This window comes from Podarcis filfolensis, assembly GCF_964270895.1.
Source record: "Podarcis filfolensis genome assembly, chromosome: 1".
In the NCBI taxonomy this organism is placed as follows: Eukaryota; Metazoa; Chordata; class Lepidosauria; order Squamata; family Lacertidae; genus Podarcis; species Podarcis filfolensis.
The window spans coordinates 113,436,013-113,461,899 of record NC_139604.1 but is presented as its reverse complement, the minus strand read 5'-3'; the positions used below and the strand labels follow the sequence as shown (position 1 = coordinate 113,461,899).

Genomic DNA, 25,887 nt, shown 5'->3' with positions numbered 1-25,887 from the left:
CTCAAAAAGGAAAGTGGGTTAGGCATTTCTGAGGGCAAATAATTTTGGGTTCCATCACCGAAGAAGTCTTGTTTTCATCTTCATATGCAAGACCCAGAAAGCAATGACAGGTTGTTATACCCAATGTACCATCAGTGTAAAAACACTTGAAAACAGGTTTCCATATACATTGCAATGTTTGGGTTAAAAACCTCACAAATATTAATAGAAAAAAGCAATAAAAAGTAGTAGTTAAAGTGGTGAATGCTGAATGTTTTCACCTGATATATATGGTTGTGATCATCTGTTTTTCGATAATGGGTTTAGAGTTAGGCTAAGTTTCTCCTGTAGACTTCACAGTTCTATTTATTGGCATATTTTACAAACAACGTGTATTACAGATGAGGAGGGAATTTGAAGGTGTCAAGCAGAAGCAAGAGGATGGAATCCTTCTGCAGAATTCACTGAAGCAGCCCAATGAAAATTTGGTTTCCTGTCATCAGACAAAGGAAAAGTGGGAAAAGGGACACAAAGAAGCAACAATGGAGCTTCTGAAAGTAAAAGACAGAGCTATAGAATTGGAGAGAAATGTAAGTTTTGTCCTTTACTGGGTTAGCTTATTATGTTCATCCTATGTGATGCAATGTAGCCAGTGTTGCACTAAGGTGAATTCACTTAGTGGTATACTTGTTCCAGCAAAATACTTTGCTGACGGTGGAACCTTATTGCACAAGAGACATGCATAAGCAGGTTGCTGATAGCTTTGTTTCATGATGCATCGCTCAATCTGTTGTGCAACAAGTTTCTTCGAGTGCAGCTGTTGCATTGGGTTCTTCTGTTGAGCAGCTTTAAAACTCACCTGTCCATGTTAGCGTAAGAGTCCTGGCACTAGCAGACAGACAATGTTGGGTACAGCCCATTGATGGTTGATTTCTGTGTATGTATGCTGAGAGGGAACCACGTGCCAATTACACAAGCCTGTGGCTCTGAAAGCTCTGACATATTTTCCTATATGGAACTTCTCTCTGTAGGAAAATCATACTGTGTGGAGCATCCCTTATTTTATTAATCTGTTTAAAACATGTATCACTCCTCATTATGATAGCAATCCTAGAGCAGGTTACATAAAAAAATAATAATCAAAATACAACATGTACAATGTAACATCATAAATAAATATCCCACATTACTCTCAGTAACCAAAAATTAATAGCAAAAAGGCAGTAATGTTCAGTAATGTTCTGAGCAAAAAGGTAGGTCTTCAGCTGGTGCCCAAAACTCATGAGATTTGGTGCCAGCCATATCTCTGTGAGGAGCCATAACTGAGGGGCTACCCCTGAGAAGGTCCTTCCTCTGGTATGCATTTTCAGAATGCTTTTCCTTCATACTTTATGTCAGTCTTCTACAGGATTACACCTTCTCCCATACAGGGCTCAATGAGTGTGCCTGAATAAGAAAGAGGAAGAAAGCCCTCCTTTCTTTTGCAGACACTCGTTATTAAGGCTGGTGGTTTCCAGGCTTCTTCCACCTACAGGCAACCCTTTCCATATTCAGTGGTCTGCCAAGGCATTCATGCATTCTGCAGAAATTGCTAGTGCACATTTGATGGTGTTTGTGCACACTGTTGACACTGTATCGGAAGAATGAAAATGTGCGAAAACATACTCAACACACCTTTGTTTGCATATTGGAGATGATCTGCATTGGTGGGCAAGCTGTAATTCAAGGAACTGTCCTGACATTATAGACCTTGTCACGAAGACAGCCCTGATCAGCTTCCTAAGGGTCCCAGTTCTCTCTTGAACACAGCTTGAAACCACTGATTTAGGGGAAGAAGGATGAAAGTCCACTACCATTTCTGCTTCATTAACTGTATGAAAGTCTGGAATGCGGGGTACTTGCAACCATTATTTCCTGCTTCTTTCTTTAACATAGGCAGTATTGGCCCCACTTTAGGATCTATAACTTTTAAGGGTACTCATGAGCTGTTTGCTTGTGAAACATGGAAGACAGTGTAGGCTCCCCTTGCGTCAAAGATGCTCTGAAGAATCTGTAGCTGCTGAATCTTTTTCCTCCTGCCTTTTCATTTCTGTTTCTCCTATCAGAATGCAGCCTTACATGCAGAGAAGCAGCTTCTGAAGGAGCAGCTAAGACATTTGGAAACCCAGAACACCTCCTTCAACAATCAGATCCTGACACTACAGAAGCAAAATGCCTTCCTTCAAGAGCACAACACTTCCATGCAAACACAAACAGCCAAGCTCCAGGTCAGGAAAATCCCTACTGTGCACATCTGCCAGAAACATTTTAGGTGGCTCAGTTTAAAATGGGATGGAAGTAGCTAATTTCTGGCATCAGTCTTATCATTTTGAGTGTCAGTCTGGTGGAAAAGAAAGATTACCCTCTCCTACAAGGTTGTGAGATTAATACATTGGTGTATTTTCAGGGAAATTGAGGTGTGTTTTGATTTTATGGGCATGATTCAGCTAATGACTTCTGCTTATGCAACGGGGCTTTCTCCCCTTTCCTCCCACCCACCCCCCGAAATTGGCACCACGGTGGTCAGGAGAACCCCCAGAACTGGGGGAAGAGAGGGAGGATCATTCCCTCTAGCAAGCTGAAATGTTTGTGCTAATGGAACGAGTGGAAAAGCACAACATTGGATTTCACCCTTTCTTTTGTTCTTGATTTAGTGCTGTTACGTAATTTGGAAAACTTAATGCACAGGTGGAAAACCTGATGCACTCCAAATATTGTTGGACTCCATCTCCCGTCATTTTGTGTGATATAGTTCTCGGCTCAAAAAACAAACAAACCAAAATGTGCTTAAAAGTGGGCTTGTTGGCTGTTGAGTCAATCCATTCCTTCCCATTTCCACCAAAGGTAAATATCAGAGACCTGAGTTTGTTGTTAATGGATGTTATATTGCATGTTGCAATATAGCATGCACGTCTAACAACAATATTTATTTTAAAAATGTATATATTAGGACAAGATGCATTTAGAAAGGCTTGAATTGGGATTAAAATTTATTTTAAATATCCATTTTATGGTTAAAATACATATTTAAATTTGAGTTTTCATATTGATTTTTTAAAAAATGAAAATGAAGGACGGAATGGACTTGTGAACACACACATGCAAGACTTGACACAATCCAGAGAGACAAATCCCTCCCTAGTATTTGTTCCATGGGGGATAGAATCCTGCCCCCCCCCAAGCTTCACTCCTTTAATTTCTTCCCCAGCCCAGCTCGGAAGTATAAAATATTTAACGACGATTGCCAAATCAGGGTACAGTACTGATAAAATGCAATAAAAACCATGCAATCAGTATGCAGTAATCAATAAAGCAAGCAAGAACACATACATAATCAAATGACTCATTGCAAAGTGCAGCAAGACAAAGTCAACCAAAGGCTTGGGTGAATAAGTAGGTCTTCAATTGGCACTGAAAACTCAGAAAGGTCAACACAAATCACACCTGAAAAGGAAGGAAATTCCTCAGTCGGGGTGCCTGGGTCATTTATGCCTTTCTTCAGTTGCTCCATATTGATTCCCCTGTCAAGAGGACGTTCACACTAGATCTTCGCATATGAGCAGGTAGGTATGAGAAAAAGGTTCTCTACCAGGCCTTCAGTTCCAAAGTGGTGTAGCAACGCAAGCACCTTTTATATAATTTACCCCTGTGTGCTGATGAAACGTTTCTTGTTTCTCTGAGAAACTTTTAGGTGGAGAACTCAGCTCTAAATTCCCAGAGTGCTTCCTTGATGGCCCAAAACACTCTACTCCAAAACCAGCAGCTGACCAAGGAGAGCGAATGTGACAATCTGTTGAAGCAGAAAGATCAGCTCAAGGCAGAATACGAGTCCCTCCTGCAAGACCACGAGCACCTGGCCTCGCTGCATGAGCGGCAGTCGACGGAATATGAAATGCTGATAAAACAGCACAGCTGCCTCAAAGCGCTCCACAAAAACTTGGATCTGGAGCACAAAGATCTGGGAGAAAGGTTAGCGGGTCTTGCATAGCCTCTTGGAATAAATGAGTTATTCACATCTGAAGCCCCCCTGGGGGATTTACTGCAGGATGGGCTTGTAAAAAGGGTTGCCAACTTTAACAAAAAACACTCACAAAAACTGGTCTCGGCCTTTACTTAGCAGTTTGCTCTGCAGACATTAGCAGATGATGTTTCCATGTAATGAAAAGCATCACTTGCAGATTTCAGCAGATCAAGCATCTGTTTAAAAGCACAACAACAGGCTCATCTGCACGTTGCCCCCCTGATGAGTTGGCAACCTTATCAAGTTCCTTGTGTTGTAAGTATTGTATGTGCCAGTAGTTTCTCCTGTATCAGATGTTTGAAAATGTGTGTGTATATATAAATTTCAATGTATATGGTTTAAGTACATGGAATAAACCAAAAAAAAAATTGATGTTATCCAGCCATAGATAAGAACTTTCAGGTCCTATAATCTGAATCACAGAGAATTAGCCATGCAAGAGAAGTTCCTAACTTTGGTTGCATTGTGGCTTATGCAAATACATAAATTTACAATAGACCACCAGAATCTGTTGACACAGAGAAAATAAATCTCTGAATCATCTTTTAATCGTGAGAAGCATTAAGGCAGAATAGCAGCCATTATTTTATTTCTTTCCTGCAGATATAACGGCTTGATACAACACAAATCCAAACTGGAGGAGCTGGAAATGGTTTTGAAAACAGAAAAAGATGTTCTGCAGCAGGAAAAGAGAGCAAGTGCACTAGTGACTGCGGAGAACCAGAAACTGAGAGAAGAGCTGGAAAGGTACACATCCTCAGAAATTATGCCAGCCCCTTTTACATGTTACTGGGCAACATGGTACATTCCAGATAATATTGGCCAGATAGAGATGCCTAGAGGGCTACATTCAGCCCATGGGATGAAGGTTCACCACCCCTGCTATATTGGCCTCCCACAGGTTGGAATTCATTAACATTGGAGGACAGCACCTTAGCTTCCCCTGCTTTGGGATGGCATGGTTTATCCCGTATCATTGCTGGGTTGTATACAAACTTCTGCCCAAGTGATTGAGCCCACCTCATTGAAAACAACAACAACAACGGTAATAATTTTATTTATACTCCGCCCATCTGGCTGAGTTGCCCCAGCTACTCTGGGCGGCTTCCAACACCCATAAAAATAACAATAGAATGTCAAACATTAATAGTAACAATCAGATCCTATATAAAAAGTCACAATAATTTCAAAATAAACAACCTACATCAAATAAAGCAATATTCAACAATCCACTAGAATCCAACAGTAAACAGCAAAATCAAACATCAGCAAATAAAAATTGAACAGTCCACACCCATCAGCTACAATAAAGAATTACCAATCTATAATCAAGAAAAATAACAGCAAATCACAATGCATAAAATACCACAAAACATACAAAGACCTTGCAAAAGGGTCAAATTGAAAAACAAGGACACTCAACCCATAAAACTATCTTTAAAAAACATCCCTGAGCTACTCTCTTCCCAGCTGCCTCTGCTGTTCTCAAAGTCATGGTCTGGGAAAGGCTTCCGGGGCTGGAGGGTGGGGCAAGGCAGGTGGAAAAGCCGTTGCCTGCAGAAAGTCTCTCTCATCTCAGTTCGATATAAAAGGTGAAGGAATGCGGGTGGCGCTGTGGTCTAAACCACTGTGCCTCTTGGGCTCGCCGATCGGAAGGTCAGCAGTTTGAATCCGCACAACGGTGGTGAGCTCCTGTTGCTCTGTCCTAGCTTCTGCCAACCTAGCAGTTTGAAAGCACACCAGTGCAAGTAGATAAATAGTTACCGCTGAGGCGGGAAGGTAAACGGCGTTTCCACGCGCTCTGGTTTCCATCACAGTGTTCCATTGTGCCAGAAGCGGTTTAGTCATGCTGGCCACATGACCCAGAAAAGCTGTCTGTGGACAAATGCCGGCTCCCTCGGCCTGAAGCGAGATGAGCGCTGCACCCCATAGGCGCTTTTGACTGGACTTAAGCGTCCAGGGGTCCTTTACCTTTTTACCTTTTACCTATGTAAAAAACATAGTGTTTGCAAATACACTTCATATAGTTTAGGTATGGAATGTTTTGATTATACCATTGTCATTTTAACATGGATGATGATACTTTCTGTGTCTATGTTGTATATTTTTGTCACCCAGTAATGTCCTCCTTCCCTAGTCATAGGCAAAAGTTGGGGGACATAATGCAGGATATTATATATCACAGGACTGAATGAACAACTGAAATTTGTGGGAGTATGAGCCTAGAAAATGCCAGTATTAAAAACACACACCCTCAAATGCTGCTCTGGTAATTATTTTGGGCAGGACATAATTGTGCTTAAATGGAGTAGGATTAAGTTAAAACCTTGCTTTTGGAAAACAGAGGTACCATTGAAACTTGTAATCCCTCTCAGATTTTACTATTAGCAGATGTAATCCTTGACTAATTATTTGCTAATAGAAATAGACCTGCCTCTTTGTTTAGCTTTCAGAAACACTGTATTCTTACCCTTCAGCAGGACCAAGGTTTTAACTGTTCATTTCTGGTTTAAATTGCTGTTGGAGATCTGGACAGGGAAGCAGTGAGATGTTTGGCTTTTCCCATTTAGGGTTAATTTCTTGCACAGCAAGCTCAAAGCAGAATACGAGGGCCTTCATGTCCACACCAAGGAACTGAAAACCTCCTTGAATAGCTCCCAGCTACAGCTGAACCACTGTCAAGCTCGCTATGATGAGCTGAAGGAGCAGTACCAGACCATGGACATTTCATTGACTAAATTGGACAACCACTGTGAGGTGAGATCTATGGACCAATGAAATACAGGTGGCTATTGTGGGCTCAGGAAGACTTTGCCAGTCCATAAATAGATGCTGCCTCATTCACAGAGGACCGTAAGCCATGGCAGATCACTCCCGCTTCACTGCTTCTCTGTGGTGCAAACGGGAGCAACAAACCACAATCCTTGGTGTAACATTAATGTCCAATCTGGGAGTTATGGCTTCTTTCACTCCAAGCAAGTGGTAAGCCAAGAAGAAACCTTGGCTTCGGATTGTCCTTTGTTTGGAGTGAAGCAAACAGCAATCCCTGGTTCAGCCATACTGCGAAGCCCAGGAAGATGGGTTGTTGCTAGCAAGGAGAAATGAAGTGAGAGTTATCTGTGTGTTTGTGGTAAATCATTTACCATGGTTTACTGTCATGTGAGAATGCAGCTGAAGGGAGAAAAATGTAGTGGCACTTAAATGCTAGTAATTTGAAGGATAAATACTTGCACTTAAATGCTAGTAATTTGAAGGAGAAACCCTGGTGTTAGGCTTGGGTTGCTGCCAAATCCTTAAAAAGTGAGATGGGTGGACTTGAGAACAGAATGGGGTTGGGGAGCTAACCTCTTCCATGCTTTCATCTTTTCCTGTTTCATAACTGTTACTTGTTTTTTTAGCTTCTTTATTCCAGAAGGGACTCAGCTCCACAATGCACTTGAAAGCTTCCCCCGCCTTGCTTTGTTAGGGTTTCAGCATCATCCAAGCTGGATTATGCAGCCTGTCATGCCTAGTTTCACTCCCAGTTAAAATCAATGAATGAACGGCAATGAAAGCGATAGGCTACCACACTATAAATGCAGCAAACAGCCAGTAATTTATTTGAGTGAGACATACTTATGCATGTCCATCTTAGCACTGGTGGCAGTGATTTGGCACTTGGTTATCTAACGGCCAAAGTAGTTGGTGAGCTTTAAGGGTACCTTGAAGGGTACCTTTTAAGGGACCTTTGGCTCGGTGCTGTTTTATTAATGGTGAATAGACAAGCGCAGGTAGAGGAACGTCACCTGTGATGTGTCTGTTGAATAGCTTCTGGCTCGCCTAAAAGGAAACTTGGAAGAAGAGAATCATCATCTCCTGAGTCAGATCCAAATGCTGAGTCAACAGAACCAAATGTTGTTGGAGCAGAACATGGAGAACAAGGAACAGTATCATGAGGAACAGAAGCAATATATGTAAGTCTTTCTCTCCTCCCCCTTATTTATCATGTTGTCAGTGAGACTGTTATCGAAGCGTGGTGATGAGGGTGCATGGAGACATCCAGGGGGATATCTGAGTCCCTTGGGCCACATTAGCACAGCCAAAAGTCAATTTAAAAAGCTTCTGAGCAACTGGGTGATCCCTTTACTCAGCTTTACGCAGCTTACAGAGTATTGCATAGATCCCTGCTCCTGCACTTGAACAACCTGATGCTAGGGTGTGAAAGTAGATGCAAACTGCAGAGAGTTATTTCCTGAAAGCACTGTACTGACTGCAGTGTGAGTTACCACACCTAGTTCAAGGTGTTGGTATCAGTGTGCAAAGCCCTAATGGCCTGGGATGCCAAGTAGCTAGAAGATAAACCATCGCAGACCTCAATGATTGGCAGGCAATGCCCCACTGGTGCCATCACCACTGGGTGCTGCCTGTCTGGTGTGAACTTGTGTCAGGGCCTTCTCAGTAGTGGCCTCTTGCTCATGGAATGCCCTCCCTGATGAGGTGCACCTCTCCCCCTAATTATTAACATTTAGGCATTTTTAAAAATAATAATAATCCTGTTCACCTAGGCATTCAATGGCTGAAAGATATTGACTTGTATCCAACTCTGTACAAATGGATTTCCACTCAGTGGGACTTCCCCTTCCTCTCCTCCTCTTGTGCACCCCCAAAATTTCTCTAACGGGCCCCCCAAACTCTCTGGAGCAGTTTTTGTGATTGTGCTGGGGACTGCAGGCAGCAATAGAGGAAGGAGAATGTTCACTGCACATGCAGAAGTTTGTTATGGTGCTGAAACTTGTGCTGGATGCAACCCGTTGTTTCTGTCAACTTAATTATTTCTACAAGGCTTGTTTTTAATTGTTTTTTTAAAAGGGATCTTTTTGCCTTCCTGGGTTTCTTTGGGAGGAATGGTGTGATTTATCATTATTATTTCCCAATATATAGTGCAACTTTGCAGGACACACTGATGCCAAGTAATTGGTTTAAGAAGTGCAAGATATAAATACTTAACTAGTGATGTCGCCAATTATCACAGATAATCCTCATGATTCGCTGTCTTGTATTAGCCTCTGTGTATAGTTCAGATTTCCTCTGGACCATGAAGAGCAGCCTCCCAGGCTTTGTCTCAACCTGTGCCTGAAACTTTGGAAAGTTGCAAAAGCAATTTGCAACAAGACATGGAGGGAAATCAAGTCCTGAGACTTGCCTGGTGCACGCAAGCCTTTAAGTGCACCTGAAACAAACTTCGGGAGGGTGTCCCCAAGTACTCTTGAATGAGTCATGGCAGGCAACAGCTGGAGCAGCAGTCTTGTTTCATGCACTCATACTGTATAGAACAGGTTGATGACAACATGCATACATAAAGGTAGTTTTTGGGTTTCTTTTAAGTGCCAAATGTGCTTACCTGGTGTATGGCAGATTGAATGATGCACCTGGTAAGTTATGTAAAATTTGTTGGGACAAGCTGCAGGTATGAAGGTGTGAGGTTCTATTTCATGTGGTACTGGCTGATCCCTAAACTTTTAGCAGCCATGGTAACAGCCCTCTACTATCCAGGCATCCAACTACATTGTCCAGAGGCCCAGACATATTCTGTGGTCATTAAATCCTGCCATGAACTTGTCACGATTGTATTGAACTGATTTTGACTTAATCTACCTAGGTAGTTTAGCTCGCACGTTCCAAAAACAAAACAAAACCAGTACTTTTCTCCCCTCAAGGACTGCAAGCATTTTAAAATCCTCCTTGTTGTTTTCTTGTGCCTCAGCTTTTTGGTGGTGGTTGCCCTACCAACTAGACGGCCGACGTGCTTAATCATGAAGCTAATTACTTCTGTGTGATAGGTACTTTCTCAGAAGGGCTTTTCATCGCTCAAAATCCTGCCCTCGGGGACACGGGCTTTGTGAGAGTTGAATTATTAATTATACTCAATTCCTAGCAAGTCGAACCCTCTAAGTGCTCATGTGTTGTTTTTTCCCTGCCGCTTTGGTTTTTCAACAGTGACAAACTGAATGCATTAAGGCGACACAAAGAAAAACTGGAGGAGAAAATAATGGATCAGTATAAGTTTTATGATCCGGCTCCAAAAAAGTAAGTTTTCTCAAGCTTAAATGGCACACGGGCAGTCCTGTCCTAGGCAGAAAGATGCCTCTTAAGTGTGCGAGGGCAACTTGTATATGACGCCTTTGTGTTTGGAAAGGCGGCCACTTACTGACAGTTCTTGCAGTCTAGAAATTCTGTTTATTGAGGCACGAGCATTTCTTCTTAGGGAAGATATTGGGGTTGGGGGGTTGGTCACACCTTGCAGGTTTCATTGTGTGTGGATGCACAGATAGTCACTGTTGATAAGGCAAGGGTGGGGGCATTTTTCAGCCCGAGGCTGCATGCCACCGATGAGTAGGGTCAGAAGCAAAAGTGAGTGAAGCTACAGATGCAACTCTTACTTTGTACAGTAAGCTACATTTGCCACACAAAAGCCAAAGATCTCTAGACACCACACAGACCACTTTTCTCCACCCTCCATTCAGGCCAGCAAGATACGCAGTTCAAGGACATGCAACATCCAGGCAAAAGCACTTGAGGAAGGTGCCAGTGATGGGTAGTGACCTGGAGTGAGTCCCAAGGGCCAGATAGAGAGGCCTAGAGGGCCACATTCAGCCTGTGGGATGAAGGTTCACCACCCCTGCTATATAAGGCTTATGGATAAGGGCACTGGTGTCTGTATGTATCTCAGCAGTGAGCAATTACAGTGTTAAGTCCCCATCTTTCTCCCAGAAGGGTTTTTAATGAATGGAATCCGAAAAGGTCCTCATAAAAGACAACAAATAAAAAAAGCATGGGATGTTTGTTTATGTGAAAACTCCATGCAGGGTCTTTGCCCAGTGTTTGGTTTTTAAATCCTCTGGCAAAACGCAGCCCAACTTTTATTGAGTCGGGGAATGTCATCTTCCTGATGCCAAGGCAGTTTCGCAGTACTCTTTTATGGTGGAGAGAAAAGATAAGCATCACACTGTGCTAAAAACACAAAACAAAATGATTGCTGCTCCTTCCCTCAATAATAGGAAAAACCACTGGATAGGAGCTAGAGCCTTGGTTAAACTCATGAAGCCAAAGAAAGAAGCTACAAGAGAACGGTTGAAATCCTCAGTCGAGAGCCCTCCATGGCACTCAGAAAGCACAGACACAGCCGGGTCACCATCACCTTCACAGCTGCCCAAGCAGCAGGAGAATCTGGAGAGCACCTCCGCAGAGTCTGGCTCAGTGGAAGGCAGAGAGCAGAATAATGCACCTGTGGGGAAAGGTAGGTGGTGTTGTACTTAATGGATAGTTAATCAACTGCTGGTCTGTTGGTGCTGGCAAGGTTAGCTAGCTAAGAACAAATAAATAAAGGGTGCAATTCAGCCACGGCTGAGCATTTCTGAATGCCACTGAAATCAAGTGGGAAATTAAGAGTGAAGCACATCTGTTTTTAGTGGGCTATTCTAAATGCACTTTCATGAGGAAGGGTAGACAAGGAGACCACCTTGTGGAGATGGTAGAAATCGAGAGAATAGTGGTACTTTCTGGTTCCACAGAGGTGATGATGTCTCACCTGTTTCATAGACAACATGATAGGGGAGTGGGTGTTGTGCTGAGAAGGCAGGTTTGATCATGTTGTCGCTTTCCATTCACACATTCAGTAAACATGGGATTCCTCAGTGGGGTCGCACCTACTGACCACTATCTCTGTACATTCAGTGGAAGGTTGCAAAAAGTGTGAGTATACCTGAATCTCTGTATGTGCATAAAGCCTGTATGTGTGATTAGGAAGTTCATTGGTACAGGGTTCCCAGTTGGAGGCAAGAATCCACAGAACATCTAGCTCCCTCTCACTTTTTGCTGAGCATACTGGCAAAGCAGAGCTAGCAAGCATAATCTTGAGCCTATGCTTACTGAAAAGAAGGTGGGCAGCCGAGAGTCGCATGAAGGGAAGAGGAGATTGGGGTTAATGGCTGATGAAAGAACCTAGAGGGATTGGGGGGGGCAGGATTTCACCTAAACCTTTTAGAAGACATCTGAAGGCAGCCCTGTTTAGGGAAGCTTTTATTGTTTAATACGTTATTGTATTTTTGTGTTCTGTTGGAAGCCGCCCAGAGTGGCTGGGGAAACCCAGCCAGATGCAGATGGGTGGGGATATAAATAATAAATTAATAATAATAATAATAATAATAATAATAATAATAATAATAATAATTTATTTTCTTTTTCTGAAACTCCCTACTATTTGGAGGTTCATCAGGCGCAGTCTGTTTTCAGGGGAGAGCAGTGTGAAACATAAAACTTTTTTACTGAGCTATCAGCACGTAGATGGAGCAAAGTTTTTCTTTTGCTGCTGCTTCTGTTTGAAGGTTTTGTTTATTCTGATGCTGTGGTTTGGTTGCCCTGCCATTGCTGCTGCTAAACTAGACTTCTTGTCTAGTGGTTTTTAGATTATTATTATTATTATTATTATTTATTTAATCTTCAATTTTGTTCTTATTTTAAACTGCTTTGGGAGGCATTATGACTGAAAGATGGTTTATAGTAAATAAATTTATTTTGGATTACTGAATACTATTACTGTCACATGTCCTATTAGACATAGTAGTTCTCTGAATTTATCAGATTCTTCCAAATGTCTGGGTTTTTTTAACGGCATCTCAACTCAACATGTTTGCTGAGTTGATTGCGTGAGATCTATTAAGTACTGTTTCAAAATTAATGGATGGGGATTTTTTCACTTTGTGCTGTCCAAAATATATAACGAATATATAAAGGTTCCGCCATATAGTGTAATTTACTGTGACATTTGATACACTCTGAAGGTGTGGCCCATCTCTTAACAGTAGAGGGAGTAATTAGGAAAGAAATGGTCGCACAGAAACAGAGTAAGAAAACTGGGAAGGGTTGGTAGTGATTTCAGGAGACACAGGGTGTTGGTTGGTGCTTTTCATTTTATAACCACCTGTTTGTCAGTAAGAAAGCAGAGTATGTTACACTAAAATGCACTAATAATCATTGACTTAGAGGTAAAAGCAATTTTCAGGATTATTGGAAAAGGCATTTATTAAAGAGCAGGAAGAAAACATGAGCATTCAGTGAAATTCTTATGAAAACTTTTCACAACTTTTCTTTATGCTGTACAAATATTTTCTAAAGAAACTGTGTGTGTCACCCATGTGACACATTGGGAGAGATGGAAGGTGCATAATATTAACTAGCCGAGACTTAATCCAGAGGAAGTTAGGCCTCAATTGTATTTGTAACTTGTGGAATTTAAGTGCTTAACCTTGTGCTAAAGTCCCATTGTGTTCAAATGTGCCTTACTTAGTTGCACTTTGCAAAGTATACAAGTGTGTGGGGGAAAATGATGTGAAATCTTAATGTAGACCTTAATTATAATGGTAAATGTGTGACCATAGTACACATGCTGGTTTACACAACCCAGTAAGCCAAGTTATGGCTTACAAGGAACACAAAAATAATGTACAGGCTCCCAGCAAGGAGCTCATAACTACTTTATTTCTCCCCGGTTTCTCTCACTCTTGTACCATGCTGAACTAAGCCATGATTTGGCTTAGTGTGTTGTCTGTGCCTGGGCTTGTGGGCTCACTAACCACAAGTTGCAGCCAGAGCTGAACCACAAGCCATTAATAGGCATCTCTCCTGAATCAAGAACCACTTAGATGCAGCTCATGAAATGGGGAATGCTCTGTGTCGTTTCTCAATAACAAATTCTGTAAGAGATGCTACACAAAGTAAAAGCATATGCCCCCAAATGATTAAGAAATGCAGACTTGGCCTGCAATTACGCAGTGATATTTCTAAACTGCAGTACAGTGGTACCTTGGTTCTCAAACCGAATCCGTTCCGGAAGTCTGTTCCAAAACCAAAGCGTTCCAAAACCAAGGCGCGCTTTCCCATAGAAAGTAATGCAAAATGGATTAATCCGTTCCAGACTTTTAAAAACAACCTCTAAAACAGTAATTTAACATGAATTTTACTATCTAACGAGACCACTGATCCACAAAATGAAAGCAATAATCAATGTACTGTACTATAAAATAAATAAGATAGTATTGTAGATGATAAAAATTAAAATTATTTTTTTTCCTTACCTGCACTGATGATAGTCATTGTTTGGATTGCGGGGGGTGGGGTGGGGGCTTTTACCCATTTCCACAGTCACACAATCAATCAGTCAATCAATCAGTAGCTGAACTGGGTTCCACACAGTCACAAAAACAAATTTACTGGAAAAGCCTCAAAAACACAAAATAAGTAATAAAAACAAAAGCACCAAACTTAAGCCATTTCAGAAGTCTGTTTGACTTCTGAAATGTTCGAAAACCAAGGCGCAGCTTCTGATTGGTGCAGGTGCCCTGGAAACAATAGCCGACAGCCACATCAGTTTCCGAAAAACGTTCAAAAATCGGAACACTTCTGGGTTTTCGGCGTTTGAGAACCGAGGCATTTGAGAACCAAGGTACCACTGTACAGAGAAAAACAGCAGATGTGTCTATTGCATGTATGATTTTACTATGTATAATCGTAGATACTATTGGCTGTGGCTGCACCATTTTCTCATCTAATCCCTCACCTGATTTAGTAGTTGCTGTAGAATAAATAATTGGTCCATTTTCATGTTTAGCTGGTCTCTTGGTTGTTTGAAGTACATTTTAGTTATTTCTGTTACTTTTTTTTCTTCCTTTCTTCTTCCTTTTGGGATCTCTGGGTGATAACACTTAGCTGCTCAACGCAAAAAGATTCCCTTTTTGAGAAGCACAAGCAAGCCCAAAGAAAAGTCTCCCAAGTCTCCATCGAATCATCCGTCTCTCTCTAACCGCTTCCGGTTCTGGCCGTCTTCTGACATCCCATCCTCTCCTAATGAGCCACTTTCTTTCTCGGAAACGGGAGATCTCTAACACCTTCTCTTATCATTTATTTTCAACGCATTTCTGAATAGACATATATACCAGACTCATAACTTCTCTACATACACAAATTATAGATGTTCAGCATATCATTGACACAAACTAAATCCAAGCTCAGATCAAGTCAACATGGACTACATTTCCCCCTCAGTAAGATGAAGAATCTTTTATTGCAAAATCTGGATCGTTTCTTCACTACAGCACACTTTGAAGGGACACACAGTGCCCATTTCTTTACAGGTGATGGTGCACATCTTAAGTAAGTGGGTTTGCTATGTGCTTCACTGGTGTGCCTCATGTCCTGTCCAAATGCGGAGATGAACTGCTGTCGCTGTGTTGCCAATGACGCATTCTCTTTAACTGCCTCTGCATATTCTGTGTTAAAGATTCCTTTTATCTAACAGACCCTTTGCAGCACTCTCCCCTTCCCGATACGCTGTTTGTCTGTTCTCTGATAATATTGCAATGTAGACATCGAAATAGAGACTTACCATTGGCAAAGGTAGTGGAATGTTATGCTGCTTGAGCCCAAGCATTGCCAGTGTGGAAAAACCTACAGATCTTTGCTGAGCTCCAGTCACTCTGCACCAGTGCTCAGGAAGAAGGATAGAAACTGTAGCCCAGCAACTTGGGGCGAGCACCATGTCAGCTACTCCTGCCGTAACCTATTCCTCTCATTTTTAGAAAGTGCAAAATACTACTATCCTCAAAACGTCCGATTTTGTAGTGAAGAAATGCCATTGCATTTTGTCTCCTTTTTACATTAAAAAAAAAATTGTCCAAAGCAAGAGGTGGGTGATTTAAAAATGTTTGTTAAGTAAGAGCAACTGTTCTGAGAGAGCTGACCCTAAATAGGATGTGCATCACACCAGAATGTGCAGCATAAGTCACTTTTGTATTGCAACAAATGCCTGTCCTTTTTTTACATGTAGATGACTAGGAGGCAACATTATAAATCAGCCCTAAAGTTGCTTTTCCTCTTACTTCCCAAGTTCCATGAGCTTCTAGAATGTGGGACACATCAGATTTGAGTGTTTGCTGCCAGTATTATGATGGCGTTTTCGTATTTCCATTGCACCTTACGCACAGCTTCCAGGCATTTTCTCAGGCTTACTTTGCAATTTTTAACTCACCTGTGTCTTTTGTGCTAATTTAAATTGTTGCTGTTGTTTGTTGTCTATGCCAGCCATTTGTTACTTGCGCCTTATCCTATTCATTTTTCAGGAATTCAGTGATATCGTTTGCAGAGAATTACTCTGGAAAACAATTGTAACATGCATTTCTTGGGCATTTGAAAGTATACAAGACCCTTATTATTTAATGAATGCTAACTCACTTTTACAAGTAAATAATTTTGGCGTTTAGTACTCCAATGGGCAGTTTAAATTTATAACCGAGTATCCCAGCCTAACTAAGACCATATTCAAAACTATGGTGTTGAAAAATGAATTATTCCCTGAAGGAACACTAGGAACAATATGTTGCATAGGGCATCAAACATTAATTACCTTTTTTATTGTAATGCTAAAGGGAAAAAGCATTTGTGAGACCTGATCCTATTCTTGAAATAGATCCCTCTAGGTTCATTGGGGCTTACTCCCAAGTAAGGGTTAATAGCTTTCCAGCCTTAGAGGATTTTCAGTGCTCTCACCCCATCCAGTGTTTGTTTGTGGCCCTTCCTTCCCCATAATATCTATAAAACATTCTCCCTGCTACTCAGGACACTCATTAGGTTCTCCCTGAGCTAGCATCGGGTTGCAAAACTGAATGCAAATATAAACTTATAATAAACTTCAGTGATACAGCTTGCATAATCAGCACATCTTTTGTGCCACTGTTTTTGTGCCTGCTTGCTGCATTTACAGGGCGGTGGGTGGGTAAATTTGTGCATAGTTTGGTGTGCTTTATTCTCTCTCTCTCTCTCTCTCTTTCGTTCTTCTGCCTTTCCTACTCAATATTAGTGGATTCAAAACCGAAGAGAAATTCTCATTATGGAGGCAGCAATGACCACATTGAAAGTGCAACGGACTCTGCTCTTAAGCAGTGCTACGTGGAGCCGAGTTCCAGGACTTACTCTGCCTCAGCCGCCTACCTGGCTGCTCCTGGTTCTACCTCCACCTCTAGACAACAAAACAGACCCAGAGGTATGTGCAATGGCTGACTTGACTTCAGGTTAGCAATGGGGGCCTTGGCTAACGAATAAAAAGCCTCAAGCCTCAACCATCTCCCCTTTCATAGAACTGGCTTTGCTGCATAAGTCCTCATGTGTTAACGCTAGCGAATTGTGTACCTCATTTGTGTGGGGGGAGAAGAAGATAGAGGAAACAAGTGAAAAAACCAACCCCAAAAAACCAATTTGGCCTTTAATGTGGCAGAAACCTTTAAGGGTGTAGACATGTGGTGGTTGGACAGTGCATTTTACAGGCGTGCTGTTTGTAAGTATGTCACATGTTCTACCGTTGGCTTTAAAATCACATGTTCTATGTCACGTGTTCTACAGTTGGTGTTAAAATTGAAAACAGGTTTGTGCCATGGAATATGGGACTTAGTTCCTCTGCTCCTCCAATGTGTATCTTCAGTGATTTGCTACCTTTGGGGCACTTTGCAGCTGAAACACTGACCCTTGCACATTATTGGTGCTGCACGGAAGAGAATAGATTTTTGGAGACCGTATATTGGGAAGCATCTCTTGCTAAGTCTGGAGAGTTCCAGGCAGCCCCTTTTCTCCATGCTTCCAGCCTAGCCCTCCCTAGTGTGGTCTTCACTCCCATGACCAGACCTAGCATTTGCACCTAGTTCAGACTTGACAGGTTGCATTAGACGCCTGTTTATGCAACGCACCTTCACATCTCCCTGTATTGACCTATACCATTTCGAAAGTTAAATAACATGGCTGGACATGTCTGCTGGTTTTGTTCATTTCTGTTGAACATTACGTTCTGATATCTTGCATTCTTCTATCCAGGCCATAATTCAGAGGGTGACCTGTATGAAAACTTCCTTGAGGTAGAGCTTTCAAGCAGGCAGCACAGTAAGTGATTAGTCGTTCCCCCTTTGTCATTGATCCTCAACACTAAACCCTGTTCAGGGAGGAAGGGTGTCCCCAGACCTCTATACGTGCCTTTTTGGGGTAAGGAGGCTGAAATGGAAGGTGGGGAAAACCCGATTCCATGAGCAAAGTTCCATTCACAGTTCTTAGGATGCAAGGCATTATCACTGGAAAGAATTTGTTGTTGTCGCTGCTGCCGCATGATTTCTCGGAGCACCGTGAGAGACTTTTCTGGTCTCCAGTGAGTGGAAATGTTGACTTCTTTTCTTCCTAATTTGATGCTACTCGGGAGGTGGGACTCACCTTAGGCTCTCATGTGCCTCTTCTCCCTTCCAGTATCAAGGCCGAATAGCTTAGAGAACAGTGAAAATGCATCCTCCAGCAGCTCCCCTCTGAACTTCAAAGGTAATATATATTCCCAAATATATGGTGGTTTGAGTCCTGGCATATTCACCTAAAAGCTGCACTGGAATTCCAATGCATAAAGTTTTAATTTCATAGGGTAATGCCCTCTTATTAAAATAGGATGGATTGATAGAGGACAAAGGCTAATATTCATGATGAATATATTACCTCTATTATCCAAGGCCATATCCATATGAATACTAGCGGCTGGGAATTATGAGGGGGAAGAGTTCTGTTGTACTCATGTCCTGTTTGGCCACAGTGGAAGCAGAATGCTGGAACAGTTTGGTGTTTGGCCTGATATAAGCAGGCCTTTTCTTATGATCACATTACTAATTGTGCTGTTGGTTGGTGTGTTTATCAGATTTATAGATGGCTTAATAATAACAACAAATCTAAGTGGCTTACATAAAATACAGCTGTGTTTAACATGGTTGATTTTAAACCAGTGCTTCAACATCATTTGTTGATTTGTAGGACACCTTTTTCAGAAAACTACCCCAAGTCCAAATGTTGTTTTACAATGAAAAATACATATATTAGAAGCAATTGCAAATAATGATATCCATATTTAAGTACAAAAGAATAAATCCACACAATGTTATATGAAACAATACAAATAAACTAACCTGGTTTTGGGAACATATGGCCAAGCGTGTCTCTTATTCTTTGGTATGGACGCTTTGGGTAGAGGAGGGGACACAGGTGGCGTTGTGGTCTAAACCACTGAGCCTCTTGGGCTTGCTGGTTGGAAGGTCAGCAGTTTGAATCCGCATGACAAGGTGAGCTCCCATTGCTCTATCCCAGCTTCTGCCAACCTAGGAGTTCAAAAGCACACCAGTGCAAGTAGATAAATAGGTAACCCTGTGGTGGGAAGGTAAATGGCGTTTCCGTGTGCCCTGGCTTCCATCACGGTGTCCCGTTGTTGCAGAAACGGCTTAGTCATGCTGGCCACATGACCTGGAAAGCTCTCTGCGGACAAACATTGGCTTCCTCAGCCTGAAAGCGAGATGAGCGCCGCAATCCCATAGTCGCCTTTGACTGGACTTAACTGCCCAGGGGTCCTTCATCTTTGGGTGGTGCTCAAAGAAAGTTTCTTCACAGAGTGAAAGGGAAACAAGATGGTAACTTTGATATGTCTTAATCTCCTGGCACAGGTTCTTTTGACCGTATTCATGGCAGATCAGAGAGTCTCAGTAGTGAAGACACGGTGCTGACTAAAGACACACCTGGCTCACCTAGAGATGGCCTTTTTTGTCCTACCTCTTCTGCTCCTGGGGGCTCAAACACTAAGCACAATGCCTCCCTTACCAGGAACTCTGCGTTTTCATATGATATATCTCAGAAAAGTAACCCAGCCCATGCACAGTCTGCTAGGCATCGACCTGCTTCTCCAGGCAGCGAGTTGGTGACTTTGGAAGAATTCCTGAAAGAAAGCCACAGATCAACACCACTTAATGTAAGCACCCAGAACTCCATTTATGATTTGAAATGATTTATTCAGTGGTTGACTGGTTGTGATTTATTCAATGAAATGAATACATTGACGTGTACACAGTAAGCTAGTGTTGGAGGAACTGAGGAAGGGGTGAATTTCTTTCACCTCAAGTATGAGATGAGCCAACAGGTGCAAGGTCAGCCAAGCCAGTTGCTATGGCAACGGCCCAGTGGCATCTTTATAAGTGATTAAGGCATGTCAGCACATTCGTCAGTCAGTGATTCTGCCACCGAGTTCGAGTCTGTGTTACGTCTTGAATTGCTGGAGCAACAAGATTGCTTTCTACTTGTATATATCTGTAAAGCCTACAAGCCGTATGCATATATCCATATCTGGAACTGTATTAGAAGCCTGATCTTCTGCAGCAGCAAATGCACCGAGTTGCACCTAACATTGGGGGGGGGCCCTGTCATGTGCCCCCTCACCCGGCCAGGCCAACAACCCGCCACCACCCACCCACCGCCTTACTTTTCAGAAGGCGCCCTGGCAATCATGAAAGGGCGTGCTGGGGTGAAGACGCTTCGCCCTGCTGCAGCCCTGGCAGAGACCTTTCCGGAAGGCCAGCACACCTTTCCGGAAGGCTCCCTGGTGATCCTCAGAAGGATTAAGTTTATCCATCCATTAATCAAAGCATAGAAATCGGGTGGCATCTTTGTGTATCCATATTCAGATAATGATTTTATTAGCTCCATGTTTATTCAGTTTCTTTGTTTTCTCAGGACGCATCCAGCAGAGATGACTTCCTGAGTGACTATTTCAGAAAAGCAAATGAGCCTCCATCTATTGGAAGTCAACTTTCTCAGGCAAATAGGAAGGAGGCAGCCAAGATGCCCACCATCTACGTCACACCAACCGTAAAGATGTCCGGTGCTAATGAAGACGGAAGGCTGGCCAAGCCAGGCCACTATGTCAAACCAAACCTTCGTCCAACAGAATCTGAGTTTGCAGCAAACTCCAACAATTCCTGCAAGCTCCCTCCTGCATCTCAAAGGGGATTGAGGCAGGTGGCACAGTCTTCTCAGCAGGGCAGTAACATGAGCAAGCAGAGCGCATCGTTGAACCGTGCGTTTAGCTTGGCTTCCGCAGACCTCCTCAGAGCCACTGGTCCAGAGGCATACAGACGCTACGACAGCCTTCCGAAGCCTGGGACTGCTGATCTCCAGCTGGGCAAGGACTCAGATATCCAGACCTCTCCACTTCCTTTAGCGGGAGGCTCCCAGGTCTTGCTGAGAGAGAGGCCGCAGTCTGCAAAGGTGGCGGGTTCTCTGCAGAGCGTTAATTCTCGCTGTCGGCAGCTTGATGTCAGGCGGCTCTCTCTTGCGCCTCCAAAAGATGAGAAGTCACTCTTGTTCCCCCCGTTTTCTTCCTCCCCAACCACTTCCAAGGATGACCTGAACTCTCAGCCACAGGAGCAAGCCAAGCCAGGTTTGGAGCAGCACTGCTCCCCTCCACAATATGCTGCTTCTAAGATCAAATCCAAGCCGGTGCTGCGGTCTGGGGAAGTGGCCACAGTGACTCCTGTCAGAATTGTCTCCGGCAGCACGGAAGGGAGCAGCCCCCAGGGGCCGAGCCCGAGTGAGGCCTCTCTTACCAAAGGTCGATCCCCAGAAAATAAAATTCCAGCAGGAGGCACTGAAGATGCAAACAGAGGGGGCAGCTCCAAGAACCCTCCATCGTCACCAGATTCTCATGCTGATCAGCAGACTGTTTGGTATGAATATGGCTGTGTGTGATGCCCTTACCTTCCTCCCCTCACCCCCAAAAAGAGATGTACAATATGTGCTTCACTACTGAAAATTTGGTGGCGTCAGAAGTGATGGTGTCTCTAAATTCAGAGCTACCTGCCAGATGTCTTAACTCTCTTTTAGATGCTAACGTACAGCCTTGCTTGGCCTGACGCCTTCCAGGTGTTTTGGACTACCGGCTCCCATCATTCCTTGCCAGCCTCAGTGGCCAGGGATGATGGGATTTGTAATCCAAAATAATCTGGAGGACACTGGGTTGGGGAAAGCGAGTGTAATGGAACGAAATGCATTGGTGTACCCTCGAGGTGAAAGATTGAATTGCCAAATGCAGCTGCTGCTCTTGTGCCTAGATGACTATGTGGACAGATCAAGTGTCTCCATTTCTTCCTGCTCTCCCTCAAACCCAGAAATTAAGCTGAACTCCTGGAAGCACAGAGTGCTTGCAGTTTTGCTTCCCTTTAACTCTCCTGCTGGCCTTGTTGCTCTTCATTAATTGGAAAACTGCATATGTGTGTGTCTTTGCCTACTGAGTTCAAGCCTTAATAAAACGTCACCCGATAAAACAGGCACCTCCCTCCTATTTTAAAATGGCAGGCAATTTTTACTAAGCTGTAAGTCTCTTATTGGGTCTGGGTTGGAGCAGCTGCTGTTTTAAAAACGAGGTGACTAAAACGTAGAGGTCTCTGTCTCAACCCTTCCCTCTGATGGCTGTCACAGTACATTGGGAGGCCTGTTCAATGTCCTGGGGTTGTGTGTTGTTGTTTTTACTGTACCTGCTTTGTGGTGCAGCGGAGGTGCTGCCTTTTTTTATATATGGCTAACGTTTTCTGAAAAACACTGGAACGGATGCACTGTTCTTGTGGGGTAATGCCTCCTTTAAACAGTGACTCCATGCACTAGACTGATGTGTTCACTACTGCAAATGTTATATTTCTGTGTGGATCTGCTGGGAGCCACTGGGAAATGAACAGATACTGCAATTCTGCTTTCCTCCTAATGTGTACAGTTGCTTGTATCGTAAATGATACGTAGCAGATTTTTTCAATGACTTTATGACTGCTGCAATCTATTTTTTTCCACCAGAGCCAGTCATTTTAAGTAGTTGATATTTTCAGGCCCAGATTCTAACACTGTTAACTGGAACTGTGTAGAAACCAAAACACATTTCTATGCACATGAAATAAATGCTTTTTTTATTAAATCATATTTATGCCCAGCTGAAAGACTTTTACATTTCGGGAGCTTCATTGAGTGCTTATGTATATCTTGAGTGTTTTGTGTGTTTCTGCTGTTTTTCTTGTAAAGATGCTTCCCCTCCCCCTCTGTGTGTGACAGATTACCTTACAACAGAATTGTAAAAGTTCTCCTGATTTGTGATTTACTATAGTGAGAGAACACACAAATCTGTAACAATTGCACATAACCGGTGATTAGTGTGTAGCGGATCATATTGTAAGAAGAGTGAGATTGTTTATAATAAAGCTTTTTTTAAATACACATTTCTGTCCATGTCTCTCCGGAGGATTGCATTAACAGCCATTCCAAAGAGAAAAAAAGGGGGGAAAGGTGATGGTTGACAAGTTGTAATTTTCATTCCCTCATATTAATATTTATAGAAAGGCTTCCCACATTTGCCTCCAGACAGGGTCCTCCAACTTCTTCTCTAGGGTATAATACTCAAATACAGTTTTAATAATAAATTCATAGTACTTTTAATAAAGGGTTCCCATACATGCATTAGACCTGTTCTTTGACAGGTACTAAACTTTTGTGAATGATCTCTTAATCTTTTGGCTTTATTTTTGTCTCTTGAAGCTTGTTTACATAATTCAGCCTTTCCACAGCTGTTAGTAACTTAACTAGTCTATCTGCAGGATTCTATACAATTCTCTGGGTGGGCTTTGTCCACAGGTCTGCTGCAGGGCTTCCTCTTATATCAAAGAGAAGGGAAGGAATGGAATGGAAGAAACGGAGTTGTACTTATTAATGGGGATGTGCACAGTTAATTAACTGTGCCTGACTTTGATATAAAATGCCCCACACAGCTGCTAAGAGTCAGGCACTTGTAAAGCTGTTCGAAATACTCAAACCCATTGAAATCATTGTGGACTTCAGTTCATTTCAATGGCTCTACTCTGAGTATTACTAATGGTGGATATCGCCTAGTAACTTAACCAAGGTTACCCAGTGAGTTTCACGGCTGTATCATCTCTAAGCTTTCCTATGGTTTTATTTCTTTTGCTGGTTGCATTGTCTTATTGTTGAACTAATCAACTATTAGCCGTTAATAGGAGCCCAATCCAACTCCTCTCCTCTGCGCACACAAACGTCCCTCCCATAAACACAGCGCTACTCTCATGGCAACTTCTGAGTAGAAGAAGGAGGGTCAGCCAAAGTGGACAGACAGGGAGGAGCAGATGTGGTAGGGGACTGAAGTAGATTAAAAACTCACAAATTATAAGCTATTAGTCATAAATATTGGGCTCACAATATTTATGATTCACAAATTATAAGCTATTGGTCATAAATATAATTTTTATTAGTCATAAAAATTGGGTGCCGTGCAGGGCCACCCAAGATGGACAGGTCATAGTGGAGAGTTGACCAAACGTGATCCACCTGGAGCAGGAACCGGCAAGCCACTCCAGTATCCCTGCCAAGAAAACTCCATGGACAAAGACAACAACAACAGTCATAAAGTTGCTCAATACATTGGAATATCAGACATACAAAGAACTGCAAGCAAATAATCCATATTTCATGTTCCCAAATACTATTTCAGCACAGACGAGGAGAGGAGACAGCAATTTAATGGGGGAATGTCTTAAATTATCATGGTCCTTCTCCAAAGTTGGGCAAGTGGGTATCTGCTCTGGAGGTTTTCCCAACCCCTGGGTGCAGATTTTCAGGAGCTGCATGTGGAAGGAAAGATGGGGAAGCATGTTGCATCAGGAGAACTGCAACGTTTGTGGAGGGAACCCAGCAGTTTGCACATAATAATACACAAACTATAAGCTATTAGTCATAACATTAGGACCTCTTTCTACTCCTCTGACACATTGCATAGGTCTGGGGTTATTATAAGCTCCCTCCCCACTCCTGATCCCACCCACTACAAGTCTCTTCAACTGTCCAGCAAAGCGGGAGGAGCCAGGAGCAATCCATCCATCCTCTTGGCCTTACAAGTAAGATGGGTTTAAGGGGAAGAAAATCGTAATCTGTGAATTTAAAATACATTGCTAAATGGGGGCCAATTTCGTGGTCTGAAGCAAATATTGATAAGAAGTCAGTATTTTAATAGCCACATTTTTCTCCCTGTAAATTGTAGCATGTTTTAGCTGAAGCTTTTCCCTTTTCTCTCCCTGCCATTTTTTTTTCTACCGTCGTACAACTGTTTCCCCCCTTGATTGTATTAGCAACCTTATCAATAGAAACAGCAGTTGGCAAGCTTTCTGGTTTTATTAAATTAAGGTCTGTGTGTACTGTCTGTGAATGAAAAAAGGCAAAACAATATTCCCATGTTATTTAAAGGTGATGGTATAAATATTTTAAATAAATGACTGGAATGCAAAAAAGATATTGCAGAATTACAAAAAGTGTACAAATGCATAACTAAAATTCTGAAGGGGGTAGAAGTCCCTGCTGGGGAAAGACTTAACACATTTGATCCTGGGGTATGAGCTGGAGGTATATGAGGCCAGTAGCTTTCTGAAGCTAAGCAGGTCTGTGTCTGGATAGGGGAATGACTCTGTGGGAACCACATGTTAGGTGTCATAGAATGATTTGTAGAGTTGGACGGGACCACAAAAATAATCTAGTCCAGCCCCCTGCAATGCAGGAATATTTCACCCAACGTTGGGCTTGAACCCACAACCCTGAGGTGAAGAGTCTGACGCCCTACCCACTAAGCTATCCCTCAGGTCATGACAGAAGAAAGGAAGGGTAGAAATGCAAAGGGGGCAGGATTTGGGCTTTTAATAACTATAATTAAGAAAAAAGAACACTAATACCCAGTGAACGGCCTATAAATTTGCACCCCATGGTGTAGAGAAAAGTGAATGTAGATAACTTCTGCACCCCTCCGATAAAATTGGAACTCTGTGCCATCAAATCGGAAGCATTTCCTCACATAACACACAATTTATGGAAGATGTGTAAAAAAATTAGGCATTTTAATGGGGGATATGGTCTCCCCACACATGTCAGTTGTGTCCTTGGTTAGA

General features: G+C 42.5%; 1 protein-coding gene across 2 annotated transcripts in view; it reads left to right on the top strand.

Moving 5' to 3' along the window:
- CCDC88C (coiled-coil domain containing 88C) overlaps positions 1-23,161 on the top strand; it is a 97,046-nt gene extending 73,885 nt beyond the window's left edge. For both annotated transcript variants that reach the window (XM_083609261.1, XM_083609262.1), the window contains 13 exons: positions 381-569; positions 2,085-2,246; positions 3,710-3,987; positions 4,643-4,786; positions 6,610-6,796; positions 7,847-7,992; positions 10,016-10,105; positions 11,077-11,315; positions 16,929-17,111; positions 17,933-17,998; positions 18,353-18,421; positions 19,579-19,880; positions 20,639-23,161. In XM_083609261.1, the coding sequence (XP_083465387.1) occupies positions 381-569; positions 2,085-2,246; positions 3,710-3,987; positions 4,643-4,786; positions 6,610-6,796; positions 7,847-7,992; positions 10,016-10,105; positions 11,077-11,315; positions 16,929-17,111; positions 17,933-17,998; positions 18,353-18,421; positions 19,579-19,880; positions 20,639-21,652 (3,069 nt within the window). In that variant the 3' untranslated portion in view covers positions 21,653-23,161. The remainder of the gene's footprint in view (positions 1-380; positions 570-2,084; positions 2,247-3,709; positions 3,988-4,642; positions 4,787-6,609; positions 6,797-7,846; positions 7,993-10,015; positions 10,106-11,076; positions 11,316-16,928; positions 17,112-17,932; positions 17,999-18,352; positions 18,422-19,578; positions 19,881-20,638) is intronic.
- The last annotated feature ends 2,726 nt before the right edge of the window (positions 23,162-25,887 follow it).